Genomic DNA, 21,557 nt, shown 5'->3' with positions numbered 1-21,557 from the left:
TGCATATCTGAAACTTAGAATGGAATATGAACTTGGGTTCGAGTTCCAGGTACTTGTTTATCCTCCTCAGGGGCTCGATTGCAGGTATTCAGTAGCCTTATGCTGCGTTTAGTTTCAAAGTAGGATTTTAAAATCAGATTTTGAAAAAGTGTGATATAAATGTGGCCCATCCTTTGACTTTATATGAGTTATTTTGTTTTATTGTGGAAAAAGAATGGTATAAATGGGGTTCACCCTTTGACTTTGTATAAGTTATTTTGTTTTATTATTGGTAAGATTAAGTTAAGGTAAGATTTTAAAATCCTACTATGAAACCAAACAAGCCATTAATCTTTTGTGTAAACAGGACTTGCGTAACTTATCCGTATGTATCATCACCAATAGTCAAAAAGCTTGAGTAATGTGTATATTCACTACTCTAGTCGACTCATCTACGAGCAAATAAGGGCTCCGAATCCGAATCCGCCCTGCTAGATATGGGTCATGCGACAAAATTACGTACACAAAGATATGTGTGGAAATGCTTGTTTCATTAGTTGATTTATGACATACAATTTTGACGAATAAAGTCCTTTAACATTTTCAGATTGTCGATATAGATCGTGATCTCATCGAAGAATTGAACAGAACACCAAGTTTGATGCTGACAACTCCAAGAAAACTGAGGTCGGCAAGATTTTGGACAGAAGCGTTGAGGAAAATCGTCCGAGATACATATATGTCTCATATAATTACAAAAAAAAAAACATTGATAATTATACAGAAATTAAAGGGGGGAAATAATTAAATAAAAGAAATACAATGTTGAGTTCTACTCGTTTGACATCTGAAGTTGTCCAATCTGAGATACATATAAATAAAAAGAGTGGCTAACATGACCTCAGTTCTAGGTGACACTGCGTCTCATGACCATCTGATGCCACAGCGACCGGCGGGCTGCAGGCCCACGCGCATCCGATTCGGGAGAGCTGTGTGTCGCAGACACCCCGGGTCACTGTAGCGGGACTCAGAAAGAACAAAACTTGGAAGAAAATTGTCCTATAGAAATAAAAATTTCGAGGTCTGCAGCAAAACAATTAAATAAGATGATATATGTGAAGAAGGAGTGCCTTTTTTTAGTGGATGATCCTATCTTATGTCCAAAGGCTTGACCCAAAAAATATGTTCAAACGCAACCTTCCAATTCATTAATCGATTAATTAGGGGTGAGATAATTGATTATTATTTTCGTGCTCTGATTGGCTCTCTTATACATATATGATCAATGAAAAATGATAGAAAGGCAAATTATCTGCCGACTCTCTCTAAGTGTGATCTAACGGGACCTTCTAACATTATATATCAAAGGCCGATAGTTGTTTGAGGCCCGTCCGAACGAAAGAAATAAGGAGTTCCTATGATTAGGGGTCTTCTAACGCTTTCTTTTTCCCTTCTTTTTTTTTTTTAAGTCAAAATAGCAATAGTAAGTTAGTAACCTTGTTAGATAAGGTGATTTATTTTTCAGTGGACGACTTATTGTTTTGTGACCACCTAGCCCATCCTTATTATCTTATCTTATATTTTGTATACTAGGTTATCTTCATGTAATTTAAGATTCCGCACGTCAATAGATACTTACGAAATAAAAAAAATCCCAAAAGTAATAAGGAATTAACTCAACTTTTTTATTTACTTCTAAGTTTCAAAATTCAACAGTATTTTTTAGCAAACTTGATAGGATTAATTTACATTCAATATATATAACTTTTTCAATATCGGGACTTTGGCCAAATTGATTGATTACATATGAAATGTCACAAATAGTCAACATATAGTTACTTCGGTGTGTTAATCACATCTTATATTTACTCCGGTGCGTTAATCTCATCTTATATTTTCTCCCGACCGCCGAAGAAAAGTCTTACTATCTCAATTGTTCCCTCATTACTTTCTTTTATGAAGCATTATATATATAATGCTAATTAGTTAATCAAATTGTAGGACTCATTATAAAACAAATAGTTGTCTTCTTAGTTTTGATTAGATTTACCGCTTACCTGAGATGCTTTTAGTAGGTTTCACATCCTGTAGTGCAGTTAAAAGTTTGTCTAACTGCACTATGCATGGTTGGTTAACACGTATATTAATTACTGATTTTGCCATTAAATTGGAAAAGGTTTACTTGACGACGTGCAGGCCCACAGATTAATTCTGGGTTAGTAGCTTTTTTTCTGAGACCCAGCCCATGGGCCAATCCATTAACGGATCATCACGAATTTCCCTCTAATTAATTAGCAGCTAAAACGACCATATTCCTGTGTAATCTACTAATTAATAGTATCTAGTATCTAATATGTATGATATATTCTTGTGAATGACATTGTGTAATTGATACTTGTTTTCTCCTAATAATGTAATGAAGTGACATAATAACGCAGTATGGCGCATTTTTCTCAGTATCATAACAGTGAATAAAAAAAAATCCCACTATAATTTTGACAAGATTGACCTTTTAAAGAAGATAGATATGGTAATCTTTAATTGTCACATGAAATCAGGGAGCATTTTTTAGATATTGCGGACGCATACATTCCATTTAGTTAATTTCATAACTTTCACATATCAACCTTACCGTTTAAGAGAGGATAAGCTTAACAAGATGACGAATTAAAATTGAGATGTGCAGTCAGAAAATGGTAATGACATGTCCAAATGGGATTGTATAATCACAGGTGAAATTGATTATTAACGAGAGAAATGGCATATATAAAAATAAAAACTCTAAAACCCTTGGACTTGCTAAGCCTATATAAAGATCAAAGACGCCCTCTAAAAGAAAAATGCCTCCTCTTCTTTCACCCAAAAAAAAAAAATCTTCTCTCTTAAAGGAACCGGAGGCGAACTTTCAGAGTCTCCGATAGTCCATAAGAATCGATCACATCAGTTAAGGGTCATCCACTTTGACAAGATTGCATATAGACAAATGCATATGTGTACATGTGTACACACATATATGCGAACTTCTATGGTACCCATGCGTACCATACCTGAGGGTTATCACGTCAAATGGATCAGCTTGCTAGTAAGGGGACAGGTCAATCCAATACTTATACAACGATGATGAGGAACTCAGGTATTGTACTCATGGAGAACGGTAGGGATGGAAACACATCAATAGATACAACATCGAACTCTCCAATGTATATCTTTTCTGAAGTAACATGATCAATGCACAGGTGAAAGCGGCATATATATCCATGCGTAGAGACACTGCTTCTTCTCCATTATGATGATTGATGGAATACATATGGATACAGAAGTGCAAGCCATGACGACAATTATGCAGACGACTCTTAAACGAGTTCATCACGATTAGCCATGACTTGAGATCGCCCCAGCCGGGAGAAGAGGAGGGAGGTATGCCGACTCTTAAACCAGTTCTTCATCAAGATAGCCATGACTCGAGACTCTTAAACCAGTTCTTCATCACGATAACCATGACTTGAGATTTGGAGGGGGGGTTGGTTAGGATGCGGCTGCTTGTAAACCAGTTCTTCATCACCACATATAGTCCCAGTTCTTCATTACGACATGACTTGGGATAGGGGGAGAATTGATTTCGGCTCAATGCATAACTTTTTCCCAGCGAGATGGTCATCCTCAAAAAGGAGCTTTCATGGCACAAAAAGGACATGCATTGAGCCGGAACCAGTTACATAGCTCTCATCGGACCGTACCTTTTATACTGCCATTGCATTTAGTTCTGCCGCTAAATTTTCCATGTCGATGAACGATGCTGATGTTCACTTTCCTATTCCTGTATCGATTGTGTATATACATTTATATCGTTGCTAGTAAAATAATCGCAATTATGTTACAAGTGAAAATAGTGTAATTTATTATGATATTTTGCATATATTTTTAAAGGCGTAAATTACATATATCATTACGACTACTAATTTTTTTGTCAAATTTGTCATAAACATGAATTTTTTAATCGTAAAAGCATCGACGTTCAATTTTGTATTAAATCTATCATATCATCCAATTTAGTCGATTTTTGGTCCTACCTACTATTCAAAAAACAAAATCCCCAATTGTGACAAAAAAGTCTATGATGTCAAATTTCTAAAACTATATATGTCGAAACCTTATGAGGCGGGAATCAACTCAACAATGCTATGCCAGTTTTCTTACATTCTTTTTCGTGTGTACCTAATATTTGGAAGTTCAATGAGAATTAATTCAGTTTGAGTCAGGTCAGACCATTAAGAGGAGTTTTGTGCTAGAATATCCTTGGATAGGAGAACATGAGATTCTCGAAACAAGAGACAATTTTTTACGAAGTCATTTTATTTAGAACAAAGCAGATACATATATATAGTGTAATATTGACATTGTGGCCGTCGGCTCTCTCGACGAGAACCGCATAACCATCTTTAGTAGTATTAGACCTAAAGTTTGTAGTAACAACATATATCACAGGAGACCCCGCGCCCCCACCATATACTCGATCTCCTGCTATAGTTGTTCCTCTGGTCCGCACGTACACACGACCTTCTTGTTTCAGTAGACGCTGTCAGCAAATGAAAATATAAGAAAAAAGCCATAATCAAAACAACATATAGTTGCCAACAATTCGAAATATGGAAGAGCACACTCACGAATTACAGTCGACATCGCCCCTGATGGGCACAGGAACCTGCACGCCACACTTCCCCGGGAGGTTACTGGCCGAGCCGGGCTTGATGTTATGGACCTTGCCAGCCTCTTGCTTCATGCACTGGCAGGCTGCCCGGCGTTCACCCGTGCTCGGGGTCAGCGACTGGAGCTTCCTCACTCCATTACAGCAGTCGGAGCTAGGATTTCCACCTTCATTTACCAGGTACGGCATGCAAGGCTTCAGGGACTCGGTCACCTGTTCACACGAGATGGACTGTCCAGGCTTGGCTCAGATCACGGAGATAGCCACGACCACCAATATCGTTAGAAACACAGTCCTCATCCTTGTTCTACCCTTTCTTTGTGTACCGGTGCACGAAAAAAAAGGCTAGCTATACATCTTTGAAGACTATCCGGCACGAAGAGGATTTATATTTATTGTTAGCAATGAGGGGAATGGGTCCAAAAACGATGGCTAGGTCAGTGTTGGTTGCGAGTTGTGGAGTTACTGATCTTTTGGCCTCTTCTTCTTCTTCCTCCTCTTCCTTAGGTGTGACAATGCCATTTATTACACTTATACCAGGAAATAGTACACAGTCAAGTTAGGGTTTGATTTTCCTCTCAGTTATCCGCTTGGTTTTGGCTTTTCCGCCCGAGCGAGAGATTAATATCGACCATGTACAGTACAAACATATATATACCATTGTACGATGTGCAGAACATCTGAATCTGATAGAAAGATGTTATTCTTCGAAGATAGGCCACTTGATTTCCCCCCTTCCCCCCCCCCCCCCCCCCCCCCCCCCCCCTTGAATTTCTTACAAGCACCAAAAAAGACATTGTGCAAATAGTTTCATTGCCTATATAAAACGAAGCGGTCCATAATTTATTATATGAGTAAGATGATCGGTTTAGCGAGGTCCAATCAGCCTATATGTAGCAAGTATGCTTGCTATATATCTCAATGGTCCTGACATGGGGCACCCTCAGTAGGTTGGTTAATCATTCGATTTGAGGCTCAGCATGTGGCTTTGCAATTTATCGCTAGGATGTATAGTTCTAGTATAGGGATGGAGAAGAAAGGAATTTGAGGGACAGGGTCAAGTTCTACTGGTCAGATTGAAAGCAAAATATTCTTGATTTTAGACAAAAACGTGTACCATAACCCCTTCTCTAATTTGTGAACATTTAAGTAATATAATTAAGTTTCTTGACATGTTTTTCTTCGTCATTTGCTCGGAAATGACAAAATTTCTTGGTGGATAAATCGGACAATTAATTTATCTCTGTCTATATTAAAGGGTATCAGACAACTTACGAGTCTTATGTTTGAATGAAATTTGCTTACAACCCAACAAGAAAATGGAAAAATTAATGTCCAGAGAGTAAGTTGTCTGTTACCCCTAAATGCGCACAATATATATAATAATCTCATTTGCAAACAAATTCAACAAAAATAATAAGATAATAAGATAAGACAGCCTAAATACCAAAAATGATGTTATATATCGGAGCATATTTTTTGGATGAATAAGAGGGTCAAAGCCAAACTGAAATTAAACAATGCACAAATGGGTAAAAACCCAATAAGGATACAAAATCATATAAGAAAATCTTATATCGAGAACAAAGTAATGATCATCATCTCATTTGTTCGAGACAATTTGGAATACGATTGCAATAAACTCCATTCCTCCGAGTGTACGAGAAAATACACTAAAGTATATTAATAATTTAATAGCATACGAAACTTCCCAAAAAGTAATAGCACTGCTCAAAGTACAAAAAATCATAAGCATAGTCTCAAAATTTCGTCCTTAATTAACCCCCTCGATAATCCACTTCGTGTCCCACTTGGGAAAAGTAGCAAAAACTTTTCTCGATGTTTAGAAGAAATTATCAATAATCCACTTGAGACTGACAACCTTATTTTGGAAGAAAGGTATTAATAGAGAAAAAAGCATTATGATTTGTGTAGAAACATACACAATCATTAGCATAGATGGGCACTTGAGAAAAGTTCGGGGAGCGATTTGTTTGGAACACTAGTTCATCTTTTCTATTTCTGTTTTATTTTTCATTTTGAGAGGCTCATGAAAATTACTTTGCACTTGATTACTATCGATCCGTCGAGAAATTATGATGACTATTGATAATATGAGTAATATTTCATCGTGCACTCTGAAAAGACAAACTTACATAACAAAAAAGACCTTAAATTCATTCTTTCCTCATTGAAACTTTTTTTTTGGGGTAAATATCGGAACTTATTATTCGACTCGCTCTCTTGTTCCCCTTTTTTGGAGTAAAAATGCCCTAATTTCAACTTAAAACACGAATTTGTTGACGAACGTTGTATTGTCCATGGACATAGACAGCTTTAATCAATAACTCCCACGGAGATAGTGAGTTCACTACTTGAATGAATATTCATGATATTTTACGCTTCCTTGTTGAAATAGATAGCAAAAATATTTCCATATTAAGGTAATAATCGCCCAAGCAATAACAATCGGGGTGGGTCTGGCAGAGGATGACGAGGTCGAACCTCCATCAGTCCAAGGGCAAGGGAGAGTAAAGGGGAGGAAAAGAGAAAGGGAATGCTGCCGGACGCACCCAGCCAGAGCGAGGCGCGCCGGCGGCGGAGCTGGCTTTATGGTTTTCGACTGAGAGAGACGGTCTTCTAGAGAGACGGTCGTTAGATGAGGGATGGCTTTAGTGGTATGAAGGAAGAGAGATAAAGGAGAGAAAAATGTCCATTTTCTAGGCTCAAGATCATAAACTCCTACCCAACAAAATGAGCAAACCCATTTTTAATTTACCTTATTACTAAGTTGGATTAAATTGAAAAAATAAGTGTTATGTAATAACACACACCTTCACTTAAATATCATGAGGTTTTAGATTTCATTCTCATCCTCAAAACCACGTGCCTTTCTTTATTTGAATTTTCATTTTTTTATATTAAATTCACAAATTTCCATCGTAATTGGGAAAAGAAAAAAATATGACCAAATTGGGGAATTGATTAGGATCATCGGGAGGCCCAACCCCTACCTGCCCAGCTTTGCTCTTTTTATAATTAGCACTTTTCCTTTTTTGACCTCTGCCTTTTGCATTATCTTCACTTTTCTCTTCGGGCATGGCAAGGGAAAAGTGAAAGGGAAGGAAGCGACGCCATGAAATTTCAAACGGCTTCATGTCATGCCGCATTCTCAGTAGCCGACAGAATCAATAGACCTACTCCCCATTTAAGAATGTATAGTTGTTAACGGATATATTAAATAACACTGTCCCATTCATATAAAAATATTTATTTTTATCGACATTAAATTCTTTTATAACATTTTTAAAATTAAGATAAATTAATAAATTTTATTTACTTGTGACACCGTCACCTGTTATACCCGTTGCGTGTACAACTTTCCTCTCCTGCTCATTGGTTGTGGGCCCCATGCTCTGACTGGTCGTCTGACCATTTTGTTCCCAAGTCGTGCACCTAAGCCGGGGAGGGATAAAAATTTATTTACCCAGGTGAAAAGGGACCCTTCTCGGGAGGAATATACAGAATTTCTAGAATATGAGATATTAGTTGTGAGCAAAATTGATTTACAGTGTAGGGTTTAAAGTGCATTTGAACATATTTTGTGGTCATGACAATCAACACTTACGCACAAATTCACTCAATAAATGAGAATATCTTGCAATTCGTGGAAAGAATAAATGAATACTTCGCAAGGCATATGGATAACCTACTTGGTTTGCTTTCGAGAGAAGGAGGTAGGTTTTAATTAGGAGACCTTAGTATTGATAAAATTATAAAGGGCTAATTATATAAAAGGGTAATCTTTGCTCGTTCTTTTAAAACTATTTCAATGTTTGAATTGTAATAAGGAAAAAAAAAGACCTATCAGTTCAAATTTTTTTCCGAAAACGGGATTACTTGCAATAGTTTTGCTGTATTTGCTTTGCTTAATCAAATATCTTTTACATTCAAGTTTTTAAAATGTTACAATAGTCCACAACTAGTAGCACCAGATTCTTTTGAATTCACCGGAGATATCAAAAGTCTTTAGAAATTTTACCGTAAATTCAGTTATATGGTGGTCATTAACTTGATAACTCCCTTTACTGAATATAATGATGAATTATTTTATCAAAATTTTAAAAATATCAACAGTTTTCGAATTTTCATTAGATTTATGCAATTCTAAGTTATTAGAATGTTAAGAGAAATGATAAAAGTGACAGAATATCAAGAGAGTTCCATAATAGCAAAAATTACAAACCATGAGCTTATTTTTATAACATTTAAAATATTAGAATAGATTTGGAACTGACTACAAAGTCAATGCTAAGTCTTTTAGGCAATTAATCCAAATTTAAATGATTTTTTCTTACAATTAATTGCGAAAATAGAATTATACCATTATATATAAATTTATGGCTCATTTATTGCATTTTAAAAAGCCATCATCCATGGTATTAGGGTCAATTTTCAATTCAAATGGTTGAGTTGATGAATGATGGAACAAAGACCACATATATTATGAGGGATATATATATTATACTATTGTCCTATGTGAGATTTCTTTCATTTTGAAAAGAATAGGCGCCCTCACCTTCACGTGACAATATAGTCTTCTACACTTGCCATCACTTGCTCGGGTGATGAGGAACTAACACAAGGTACACCATGGATGCTCCTAAAGGTGGCTATGACGTGCTATGAGCTCAAGTAAATGCATAACTCAATATCATTTTAAATTTTCGATGGATCTATGTGGATTTGAGATCATTTCAATTCAAAAGTTTAAAATAATAAGTAGTAAAATGAATGTCGTGTATATTCAATGATTATTATTTATTATCCGATTCATTTTGACTCTCAACCGTCCATTGCTATTTGCTACAATGGTACTTAGTATTTTCATACGCCTCGTAACGAGCTAAACCAAACAACAGCGCTGTTTCCGTTGCACTCGAAACAACAGAGAATGGGGAAAACAGAATTCAGTGTATCGGACAAATTTTATGTTCTCGTACGCGTTTGGACCACACGTGTACGGATTTTTGCTACAAATTTGTACAAAGTACAAAAGGGGCTGTTAGAAAACAAGAATTGACAATACCAAGAGCAGTGCATTGCCGCTCCCAACATTTTAATGTTGGGCACTTTTGTGGTCCCCCTAGTTCTGTTTCTTTCAACATTTGGCCATCTAACTTTACTAAACTCTAGAACATGGTCTTCACGTTGGATCGTCTCCTTAGGTCCATTTTCTAAATTCAAGAAACTTAACCCCGATCATCGGGAGCATTAATTATCATAACTCTGTAAAAGAGTACTCGGCCAAAAAATAAAAATTATAAGAGAGATCTTACTGTAAATTCATAAATCTCACCTAAAAGTATATATTCAAATTATGTATGTCACAACTTCTTGATTGTCTCATTAGATCTATTTTCTAAATTCAAAAAAACTTAACCACGATTGGGATCATTAGTGATCATAATTTTGTTAGAGAGATCTTGCCGCAAACTGATGAAACTCACCTAAAGGTATATATGATCAAGTGAAATCAAATTCTATCAGACATCAGTTCTTGATTGTCTCATTAATTTCATTTTCTAAATTCAACAAACTTAACCATGATCAAGAGCATTAGTGATCGCAACTTTGTCAGGGAGATCTCGCCGCAAGTTGATGAACCTCGCCTAAAAGTATATATGATCAAGTAAAGTCAAATTCTATCGAACATCAATTCTTGATTGTCTCATCGAATCCTTTTTTTTTTTTCGAATTCAACAAACATAATCACGTTCGGGAGCATTAATGATCATAATTTTATTGGACAGATCTCGCCGCAAATTGATGAACCTCACCTAAGAGTATATATGATCCAATGAAGTCAAATTCTATCAGACGTCAATTCTTGATTGTTTCATTAGATCAGCTTTTTAAATTCAACAAACTCAACCACGACCGAGAGCATTAATAATTATAACTTTGCTAGAGAGATCTCGCCGCAAATTGATGAATCTCACCCAAAAATATATTTAATCAAGTGAAGTCAAATTATGTCATACATCAATTCTTGAACTCAAGCTTGGCTAAACTAGCTGTCAACACAACTCGAGATTTTTTTTTAAAAAATGAATTTAATTTAATTATTCCTTGAAATCGAGCTTGATTACATCGCTAAGGGCATGGTTCATTTGCGCAAACCCAGTTCCCGAGCCGGAGGGCAGAACTTTCAGTCCCTTACACTACAGGGACCGAATCGAAAATATATAAAGTTAAGGGACTAAACACGCAAGCTTTCTCCTTCTATTGATATTCCTCTCCTTCCGACAAAGGCAACACTTTTCATATAAAACTGCTTCGAAGATTGGCTCTGTGTCCTCATACACCGTTAAAAATGGCTGTCCGGCCTTCTTCAACTTTTCTTCCGCACTCTTCCTCTTGTATCTTCCTCTCCCTGTTGCCTTAATCGAGGCCTATTTCACTCTGACGAGACCCCATGAGCTCCTCCTCTCTTCCCTTGAGCTTGACGAACAATGGGTCAGGTCCCTTCTTCCCCTTCCTCTTCCTCACCCCGCGAAATTAAGCCCACACCCGCCGCCGGGGCAGTGTCCGCCTGCCGCCGGGACCTGACCCTGTGCCTGCCCGACGAATGCCTGGCCTCCGTGTTCGCATTCCTGCCCGCCAGCGACCGGAACAGCTGCTCCCTCGTCTGCCGGCGCTGGAGGTCCGTGGACGCCAGGTCCAGGAACCGGCTCTCACTGGCGGCGCGCTCCGAGATCTCGGCCGCCCTCCCGGGGCTCCTCGGCCGGTTCAGCTCGGTCTCGGCCCTCTCCCTCAAGTGCTCCCGGAAGCTCGTCAGCATTGACGACCGCACCCTCGGCCTCATCCCGGCCCGCCTCGGCTGCCTCAGGAAGCTGAAGCTGAAGGGCTGCGTCGACGTCTCCGACGAAGGGCTCAGCGCGTTCTCCCTGTTGTGCCCGCCGCGGCTGCACAAGGTGTCGTTCACGTCGTGCGGGTTCGGGGGCAGAGGCGTAATGTCGCTCCTCTGCAACTGCCCTTCCCTCCGCGAGCTCACCCTCAAGCGCCTCCGCAAGCTCGACGCCCAGAACACCCCTCTCTCCATGGACGCCTACTGCGACGGTATTCTTTTCTTTTTAATTTTCTGTAAAGTTCTAATCTCTTTCAAAGTTACAGTTTTTTCCATAATGCGTTTTTAACTTTGTACTGTTGGGTTTTGTTTATTGTTAATTGCAGATTCTTTTTCCATATATCAAGAAATTCTTTTCTCCTTTTAATGGCAGGAGATTGCGGAACGAAAAAGGCACAAACCAAAGCACAGTTGCCAAGTAGTAGTTGAAAATTTTAAGGATCCTATGTAACCAAACAGATGCAATGTATTATTTGATTCTTGCTGTGCAATCAAGTGGACTTGACCAGCAAAGGTTTGGTTTTGGTCGGATGTATTGGGACCCGCTCGGATCCGGGTTGCCTTGCGTAGCCATCTGTGTTTTCTGTTTGGTGTTGGACGAAAGTGTCTATTGAGCTCTTCGGGTGTTCTAGGAAGCTTGGCCAACAATCTGACTAGGAATGTCAGATATGTTGGACTAATGGTTGATTAAATATAAAAGCTTGAATAATGATGCAGAAGATTAATTTGTTAGATGAACGTGTGGTTTATTATTCAAGTAGAATTTCAGTTCAGCATCGAAATTCGGATGTTCAGACTCTCATCTTTTTTTATCACTTTTCTTTCTGCAGAGGAGAAGCTTACAGAGAAGAAGCGGTCGGGGAACTTGCAATTGGAGAGGCTATGCCTTAAGGATCTCCACAATGCCCGCATTTTCATCCCTCTTATTCGTTCCTGCAAGTCCCTCAAGGCCCTCATTGTGTGCCGGAGCTCCGGGAACTGGGACAGGGTCCTAGTAGACAGCCTGCAGTCTGAACCTCGACCCACCAAAATCTCTGAGATCCAAATGGAAAATGTTCAGATGGGCAACCCGGGGCTCGTTGCAATATCCGCTTCCTGCCCCAGTCTGGATATCCTATACTTGAGTCGGATAATGGACTGTACAGATGATGGGTTGTCCTCAATTGCGAACTCCTGTAGGAAACTTAGGAAGCTCCATGTTGATGCCTGGACTCGATTTGGGGCCCGAAGCATTGGGGACGATGGGGTTGCAGTTCTGGGTGCAAAGTGCTTGAATCTACAGGAATTGGTCCTAATGGGCATCCCAGTGAAGGTCAACTCCCTCAACGCGCTTGCCTCGAACTGCAGTTCCCTCGAGAGAATGGCCCTATGCAACACGGATTCAATTGGAGATGTGGAGATGGAATTCATTGCCACAAAATTCTTGGCCCTGAAGAAGCTCTGCATCAAGAACTGCCCCATCTCAGCGAAGGGCATTGAGGCAGTCGTTGCAGGGTGCCCCAATCTGATAAAACTGAAGGTAAAGAGGTGCAGAGGGATCAGTCTGGAGAGGGTGTCCCGCTTGGAGGCTCAGAGGACCAGTTTGGTCATCTCAGTGGATTCTGGGTCTATGGCAGTGGTCGAAGGTGAAGGGTTGGCTGCTGATCAGGAGGATGGGGCAGTTCGAGGAGAGGATGGAGGCGGCACAGGCCGGAGAAGAACGGCAGCTGCACCTGCATCAGTAGACACCAGTACCGGGATCCGGAGGAGTAGCACAACCAATGTGATTTGCAGCAGCAGAGGTGCTCTCCTCCTGAAGTCCAAGTTCGGAAGGACAAGCTCCAGGGGCAGTGGCTCTTCGGCCCATGCAGCTGCAAGATGACGGCTTGCCCGTGCAAGTCAAAAGTATGATGCCCGATTTCTTGAATCTCAACCTTTGGATAAGCCATCAATTTGTCTGCCTCCTGCATTTGAATCTTGGTGCTTCCCAGCCCCCCATTGCTTTGTGCTAGCTGAGGTTTATGTTTTTCGTCATTTGTGTAGTAGAAGATAGAAATAGTAGTACCGGTACATCCTTGACTTTGAGCGTGCTGTTTCATTTAGCTCTCGGCTCCAAATGTATTTGATTCGGTCAATTGAGACGTTCAGAATTCTTTAATAGACCAACTCTTGATGCCTCCTCTTCCTCCTCTGGACTTTATAGGATGAGATCGCAGTTTGGCTCGGTCCTATTTCTTGCATTCTTCGATTTCCCTATGGCCTCAATAAGAATTATATCAGAAGTTCGACCTTCTCCTATGATCGGAGATCAAGTGCAGGCGTGCAGCTAACAGGATCAGTGCCGTGAGATTGATAGCTGTTTTTCACATATGCATTCGATGATCTTCTTTTCCTAATAACTTAAGAGAGTACTAGAGGTGCACCAAAGTTGCACCGAGAAATTATTTACATTGGACGAATAACAATGTTCGTTCTCAATAGAAACAACTACTCAAGCCTTAGAAGACAATGCTCTTCGTTTCCTAGCAAAAAGCCACATGCGAAACAAAGATTGTGGCAACGTATGGTGCATTTACCACTATAGATGCGGATGTGGACCACATCGGTATTGACTTTACCCGACATGTTACTAGCAGGATGATATTGATCGAAGGATGTGGCCTACGTCAAGATTTGATTGCACCAAGAAACACTACAAGGACCAAACCGAATTATCCAAAAGGGGTAAGTTTTCATCCCCGTGGGAATCGAATGCCAGAAAGGAAAAGGAAGAAAGGTCACGGACGGACGACATTCGCCGTGAGAGACAAGCAATGACGTGTCAAGCCGTCACCGGTTACCACAGTAAAACTGGTACGTCCGACCGCACATAATCCTTTCTCGTAAATATCCGAACCTCGAGCAAACCCTCCTCTCCAGCTTCCGCCTGCATTTCCTTAAACCCTCCGTTTCTGCCCTTAAACCCTACGTCTCCACTGCGCTAGGGCAAAACCCTGCAACACTCCCTCTCCATTTCTCTCCGTCTGAGTCCCCAGCTCTCTTCCAGTATGATGCGAGCAATCTTGAGGAAGTCATCTTCCTCCTCTGCCGCTCTGAGGCGGACCCTCGCCGCCTCGCTGTCCTCCTTCGAGACCGCCGCACCGTCAGCTGAGCTTCCTCGCTCCTTCATGAATGGCCAGATTAGCCGCTTCTCCGTGTTCGGGAGGCCGGACGTGGCCCCCGGGTGGGGTGCGGTGAAGGGATTCCATGCGGCGGCGTCGGGTCCGTTGAATTTCAGGGCGTCAGTGACGTCTTCGGCGGAGTACGCTGTGGACGATTATGCCTCCTACGATGAAGAGAAGGTTGCTAAAGGGGGGAATAGTGGTGAGGAGGGGCTCGAGATTGCTAAGCTCGGGATTGCTCCAGAGATCGTTTCTGCTCTGGCAGAGAAGGGTATCACTAAGCTCTTCCCGATACAGGTAGTCTTGTCGTTTCTTAATCATCGATTGGGCTCGCGCAGTTATAGGGTTTACTAGTTAATTCCCTTTTTGGCTGAAAATGAAGTCTCTTTATCCTTGATTCTGTGCAGAGAGCCGTGCTTGAGCCAGCAATGCAAGGCCGTGATATGATTGGTCGCGCAAAAACGGGAACCGGAAAAACTCTTGCTTTTGGCATTCCTATCATGGATAAAATTACAAAGTTCAACGCAAAGCATGGGTTGGTTTACGTTGCTATTCCTTGTTTTGTAGTTTATCAGCTGCTTCAAAGTTGATTCATGCTTTCTGATTGGTGGGTAATGATGGTCTATGGAACTTGTAATATCTATGATTAAGAACTTAATAACAACTGTTTGATGTTCAAATAAACAGACGTGGAAGGAACCCTTTGGCATTGGTTTTGGCTCCTACAAGAGAACTTGCACGGCAAGTTGAGAAGGAATTTTATGAGACGGCTAGCAATCTAGACACCATCTGTGTGTATGGAGGCACCCCTATAAGCCGCCAAATGAACCAGCTCAACTATGGTGTTGATGTGGTTGTTGGAACACCTGGCCGTATAATTGATCTGCTGAAAAGAGGTGCTTTGAACCTGGAGGAAGTTAAGTTTGTTGTCCTTGATGAAGCTGATCAGATGCTCGCGGTGGGCTTTGAGGAAGATGTGGAGACTATCTTGCAAAGACTGCCAAAGAGTAGGCAGAGCATGATGTTTTCCGCCACGATGCCTAACTGGATAAGAAGCCTAACTAAGAAATATCTAAACAATCCGCTGACCATTGATCTTGTAAGTATGAAATGTATTTTGCATACAGTACTTATTTTTTATTATTCTTATTCAAGGGAGAAGATGTTGAAAAGTGATGATTCAGTGCATAAATTGGAGTTTTCTCTCAGCCATGTCTCCCCATCTTCATAGTGAGAAGCAGATAGTTATCAAGATGTTTTGTTACATAGGATTTGATAAGTCGAGGGTCAATCTACACTTCAGCACCTGAAGCATCTGCATGTTGAAATATATTGAGCTATTCCATTTGTGATCTTTCAACATTACAGTATTGGTGTGTGTAATTCTATATTTTCACCAATTAGCCTGGTTTGAGAGATGCTTCTGAGAGCAGGCATTTTCTGTGACTGCTGCTTAGTGCAGTTGCAAGGGCTTATGCAGCTACTGAAGTTCAATTAACTAGATTGAGGATATACCCCAATTGGGTTTCATCGTAACATTTCAGTAAATGTCCTGTGAAACTTGGTCTGCAATGTTAGATGAAATTGTTGCTGATAGCTCACTATTCCGTTGATGTGATTATGATGATTGAGCTTACTGGTAGTGACCTTCCGCGACAGGTTGGAGATGATGATCAGAAGTTGGCTGAAGGAATCTCTCTATATTCTATTCCAGCTGCGATGCAGGGTAAAGCATCAATTATTGGACCTTTATTCACGGTGAGGATCGGGAGCCTCTTGTGTTAACATGCTTCTTGTTCTATGTGCTTTTGGTCATGCTAGTTCATGAACCATATAATCCTCTTCGTTTTGCTGAACTAAAATTTTCCTGGAGAGCTCATTAAACTTAGTGATCAGTGCTTGTTAATTTTGTCGTTCCGTTCTTGCTTTGATGTGATTTAGGAACATGCAAAAGGTGGGAAATGTATTGTTTTCACTCAGACGAAAAGAGATGCTGACAGACTGGCGTATGCCATGGCCCGAAGCTACAGATGTGAGGCCCTTCATGGTGATATTTCTCAAAGCCAGAGGGAGAGGACACTAGCAGGATTTCGGGACGGGCAATTCAATATTTTAGTTGCAACTGATGTTGCTGCTCGTGGTCTTGACATTCCTAATGTTGATCTGGTTAGTTTCCCTTCTTTTTTCGTCTTTTGCAAACAATGTGAAGTTCGTCAGATCTACACTTTCGCCAATGCGGATGTTGATATGAACTAGTTTCTGATTTTTCTTTTTTAATTGCTTCCTTGGTTTTGGTTTATAAGTTTAATCATACATCACTGAGGATCAACTGAAACTACTTGTTAATTTGTAGCTCCATGTACTAGTTATTATTGGGGTCATGGGCCAGTGGTTGAGGTTTTACATCAATATTGTGTTGCTTTGGTTATTTCTGTATTTATACCGACAGTACTCTTGACATTTACATAATGTTGGTTCATGTCTGTATTCAGCCAGTAGATTGATAATTAAGGTTCCAATAGCTGTATGCTGAGCTGGATTACTGATTATGTACTGAGTTCTATCTTCTAGTGTATTTTGGCAAAGAGGGTTGAAGCCCTGTGCTTGCTTCTGCAGCATTGTCACTGAGCATACCCTCACATAACCAAGTAATATGCAGTTGATGTGACAAGTAAAAACCAGTAGATTTTTTCCACTTAGCAATACGAATGAAAGGGCCTTGGTAAAAGAAATTTCACAGAACTTGTAATACCAATCCTGGCCAGCTTGATAATTGCATCTGACAAACTGCATTAGATACATAGGGTTTTTCAGTATGATTACTTCATTGTTTTCACACAACACCCAGCCTCCTCTGCAATGAGATGCTTCTCTCCTGTCCATCTTGGGTATGAAAAATTCAGTGCTGTCTTTGCTTCTCAAAGTGTTTAGTGGCTACGCATGCATATGCCTTTGTTGAGAGGACTATAGTTGTTTACTTTGGCTCTTGGTCAATGTACTATGATATGGAGAAGATAATAATATCATCCTTTAACCCCTCGCCGCCCCCCCCCCCCTCCTTTTCTATGACCTGCAAGCTTTTCTTTGTTTTGCTTTCTGATGATATGTGAATATATTCGTGCAGTTTCATTTATTTCTCTTTGTTTACCTGTTTCTTTTATTTGCTTAATTTGTTTAGGTCATACACTACGAGCTTCCAAACTCATCAGAGATCTTCGTTCATCGATCTGGCCGAACAGGCCGGGCCGGGAAGAAGGGAACTGCCATCCTTATTTATACGCCGGATCAGACTAGGGCTGTCCGGGTGATAGAGCGAGATGTGGGATGCAGATTTACAGAGGTTAATACGCAGGCACTATTGCATGTTTTATTCTAATTAGTTTCACATTGAAACTACTTCCAGTTGATTTACTGTTTTGACTTTTATTGACTCGATCATGGCTTTGCTTAATTTGTCCTTCGATAATAAATCAACTATTGATCCAATTCTTAGAGAGATACAACTTACTTCTTTTCTGTTGGGTGATCACAATCCTATTATTATTATTTTGTACCATATTACACAACTGCATATCTACTACCTTGTCTTTGCTTGCAAAATAAAATGCATGCCGCTGTTTCATCAGAGGTGCAGATCATGTATACATATCATTTATATTGTCACGACTGTTTCTGTATATGCTCTCAAATTTTAGTTATTACGCAAATCCTTTTTGTGCTTGACAAAAATACATCATTAGTAAAACAGATCAAGATACTATATTCATACTTGCTGAGGATATTGTTCGGATTAGCACAAAGAACTTCATTCAAACTTTAGAAGATACTAGACTGATTTCATCTTGATGTACAGCTTCCTAAGATTGCTGTTGAGGGAGGAAAAATGGAGATGCTTGACATGGGTGGCGGCGGCGGCGGTCGATTTGGCTCATTTGGTGGTTCAAGAGATCGTGGATATGGTGATGGAGGTTTTGGAAGATCAAGAGGTTCAGATTTTGGGCGTCAGGGAGGCTACCGTTCTGGCGGCTTCGGTGGTGGCTCTGACAGCAGTCGTTTTGGGTCCTTCGGTGGGTCTGGCTCAGGCCAATCTGGAGGTGGCTCTGGCAGTTATAATAAACCAGGAAATTTCGGTGGTTCTGGGTCTGGCCGCTCTTCTGGATTTGGCGATTTTGGGAACTTTGGTTCAGGCCGCTCAAGTGGGTCTGGCAACTTTGGATCTGGCCGTTCCGGTGGTTTTGGGGATGCGGGTTCTGGTCGCCCCAGTGGGTTTGGTAACAATTCAAGCAGGGGCAGCGGTGGCTTTGGGAGTTCTTCAAGTCGTTTTGGCAGCTTGGGAAATGATAAGAATGACAGCCCTAAATCAGGGGGCAGGCCTTTTTGACTCTGTGGAGTGGTATGCAAAATTTCTGGCCTTCATAAGATATACCTTCTGTTTCTATATATTGTCTTAGAAGGTGTAAATCTTATAGAGTCGAGCATTTTTCTTTAAGAAGTTGCACTCCCTGATCTGGGAATAGTAATCGTAATATTGCGTTGGAATACTTTATATGCTGTTTGTTGTGCTGTGCTACTCTTTCAGTGTTTCCATTGCGTCTTATTGGAGACAAATCTGTCCTTCCCGTTTCATTTCTCTTCCAGTAAGTAGCAGTACGGGAGGTGCTCGTGGAAGAATACAGAGCCTCTGCAACGAACAAGCTGATTTGAGAGTTCAGACATATGGAGATGATCGAAAAGAAAACAGTGATGGGAGGAACTAGGGACTATTCTTTTGCTGCGAGCGGGGGCTGCTGAGGCTTTCCGACTTATTTAAGAAACTGCCATATGGAAGGTCTGCTGTCTAAACAGAGTAGTATTAGGCATTTACTGTTACTATTGTATGACAAATAATTGGTTTTGACCGTGATGAAATACTGGGAGGAAGGTTTTGCAATGTGTTACCTCTCTCTGTCTTGCCTTCCGATGGCTTTGGCTTTGGCTTTGGCTTTGGCATGAGAATGTGTGCTCGGCAGGGCCGTGTAACAGAGGAATTGCTCTCAGTGTAATCGCAGTATTGCATTAATATAGCATAGAAATGTCCGTGTTTTAGCACTTTGGTGCAATGTTAAATGCTTCTGGGTGAGTGTAATGCAGATCCGTTTTTGGATATCGGGGTTAAAATTGCCTGTCCTCGTGAAGTTTACCCTCGTTACTGAGCTAGAAAGGCAGAGTATAAAGGTATTCGATTAATTACGACCGGATGAAGGTGTCACGTGCATCGAATGTGATGGAGTTAGTATCAATCAACCGTTGTGATTCATCGCCGCACAACAATAGAAATTACGATTAACCAATTGGGAGGATAATCTGAGGGGTTTCTCTCTCTCTGAATTAATGATGAGACCAAACTCCATGCAAGTAAAGCTATTGATAAGTAACTTACTAAAAAAAAAAAAAAATAGGTACTGATAAGCGAGAGGCAGCGGATCTGCGCTACTGCTTCTATTGGTAACTGGGGAAGGTGTGGTGGCGGTGTAAGGTCGGCAAACTGTGTCTGCATGGGAGAAAGGGCACTGACAGTTCCACTGAACATCATCTTTGATAATTTAATTACATTTTTCTTTCTTTAATTTTTGGGCTTTTAGTTTTAGAGAATTACAAATTTAAAAGGACTATTTAATTGCTCTGCTTGATCTGGTACTGTTAGACGTTAATTGTGTTTTGTTATTTCTGTATTGACTTTTGTTGCTTGCTTTGTTACTTGTGTTTTATGTTATGTTCAAATGCGGTTGTGTGGTGGTGGAGAAATCCTCCGGGATCCCATCTTGCTACGTGTCGCATAATTGTCATAATTTTTTTTTTTTTTTGTGAATTAGGGGCCTAGGTCGAGTTGCATTAAAAAAATTATCAAACAATACAAAAGTGAGCGATCGGCTCCTAGAGTATCACCAAAAAACACGGAATCTAATCCTTAGGACAACTACCCAACCTATGAATACCAAAAGGAAGGGAGAGCGCATGATTTGCTAGACAGTCGTCACACATGTTTCCTTTTCCGTAAACATGTTGTATTACCACCGTCCAATCACGTTGGATCAAACTACGAATGTCCTTGAGAATTGCCTCGTGCCAGACTGCAAAATCGCGATTCGACTGAAGCACGCGAAGCATGGTGAGGACCACCTCTGAATCTACTTCGAGGACTAGTCTCCTGACTCCTAAGTCCCACACCATGTCAAGGCCGGACTTGACAGCCCACAACTCAGCTGCAACCGCATTAGCAAACCCGATGTTTTGTGCGAAACCACCCATCCACTTACCATGCTCATCAAGTGAGGTACGACCATTTGGAACAAAAAAAAAATCTTAAATGATTTTTAAGAATTGTTGAAGGAAAATAAGAGTGCGTTTGGATTTAGAGTTGAGTTGAGTTGAGTTTTGGTTTTAATTGGTTTATAATGATTGTATTGTTGAATTATGAGAAAAAAATGTGAAAATGTAATGAATAGTTGAGAGAAAATAATGATTAAGTAATGGTTGTGTTGTTAAATTGTGAAAAAGTAATGAATAGTTGATAAAATTTAATATTAAAAATTGAATTAAATGATTAAAAAAATTAAAAAAATTAAAAAAATAATAATTATGTTATTGAATTGAAGATAAATGAAGTTAAATTAAGTTGAGTTGAAAATTTTTTAAAAAACAAACGTACCCAAACTTAATTACAGAAAATGACAAAATATGTGAAAATAAGTTTCCATGGTGGCCCCGTAACTGGTCAAATTCCTTCCAAGGCCACGGCAAGCACAGTTGTCGTGGCTTGCAAGGGCTCTTTTTTTCTTTTTTT

The 21,557-nt window shown here is 40.1% G+C and overlaps 2 protein-coding genes across 3 annotated transcripts; both read left to right on the top strand.

Annotated features, from left to right (window-relative positions):
• The first annotated feature begins 11,015 nt into the window (after positions 1-11,015).
• Positions 11,016-13,755, top strand: LOC116207474 (F-box protein SKIP2-like). Of its 2 annotated transcripts, XM_031540430.1 has the most exons (3): positions 11,016-11,806; positions 11,968-12,012; positions 12,425-13,755. In XM_031540430.1, exons 1-3 carry the CDS (start codon positions 11,200-11,202, stop codon positions 13,453-13,455), a joined length of 1,683 nt encoding a protein of 560 aa, XP_031396290.1. In that variant the 5' UTR covers positions 11,016-11,199; the 3' UTR covers positions 13,456-13,755. The 2 variants fall into 2 exon arrangements, with proteins under 2 accessions (XP_031396290.1, XP_031396291.1); XM_031540431.1 differs by lacking the exon at positions 11,968-12,012 and having other exon boundaries at positions 11,020-11,806.
• A 733-nt stretch (positions 13,756-14,488) lies between these two features.
• LOC116207473 (DEAD-box ATP-dependent RNA helicase 53, mitochondrial-like) lies at positions 14,489-19,824 on the top strand. The gene is made up of 8 exons (XM_031540429.1): positions 14,489-15,031; positions 15,142-15,269; positions 15,422-15,833; positions 16,394-16,492; positions 16,676-16,900; positions 17,913-18,074; positions 18,588-19,127; positions 19,373-19,824. Exons 1-7 carry the CDS (start codon positions 14,621-14,623, stop codon positions 19,113-19,115), a joined length of 1,965 nt encoding a protein of 654 aa, XP_031396289.1. The 5' UTR covers positions 14,489-14,620; the 3' UTR covers positions 19,116-19,127; positions 19,373-19,824.
• Positions 19,825-21,557: the final 1,733 nt, after the last annotated feature.

Source organism: Punica granatum, chromosome 5 (genome assembly GCF_007655135.1).
Source record: "Punica granatum isolate Tunisia-2019 chromosome 5, ASM765513v2, whole genome shotgun sequence".
Classification (NCBI taxonomy): domain Eukaryota; kingdom Viridiplantae; phylum Streptophyta; class Magnoliopsida; order Myrtales; family Lythraceae; genus Punica; species Punica granatum.
Note: the sequence above shows the minus strand (reverse complement) of the source record. Positions and strands in the feature narration are given on the sequence as shown.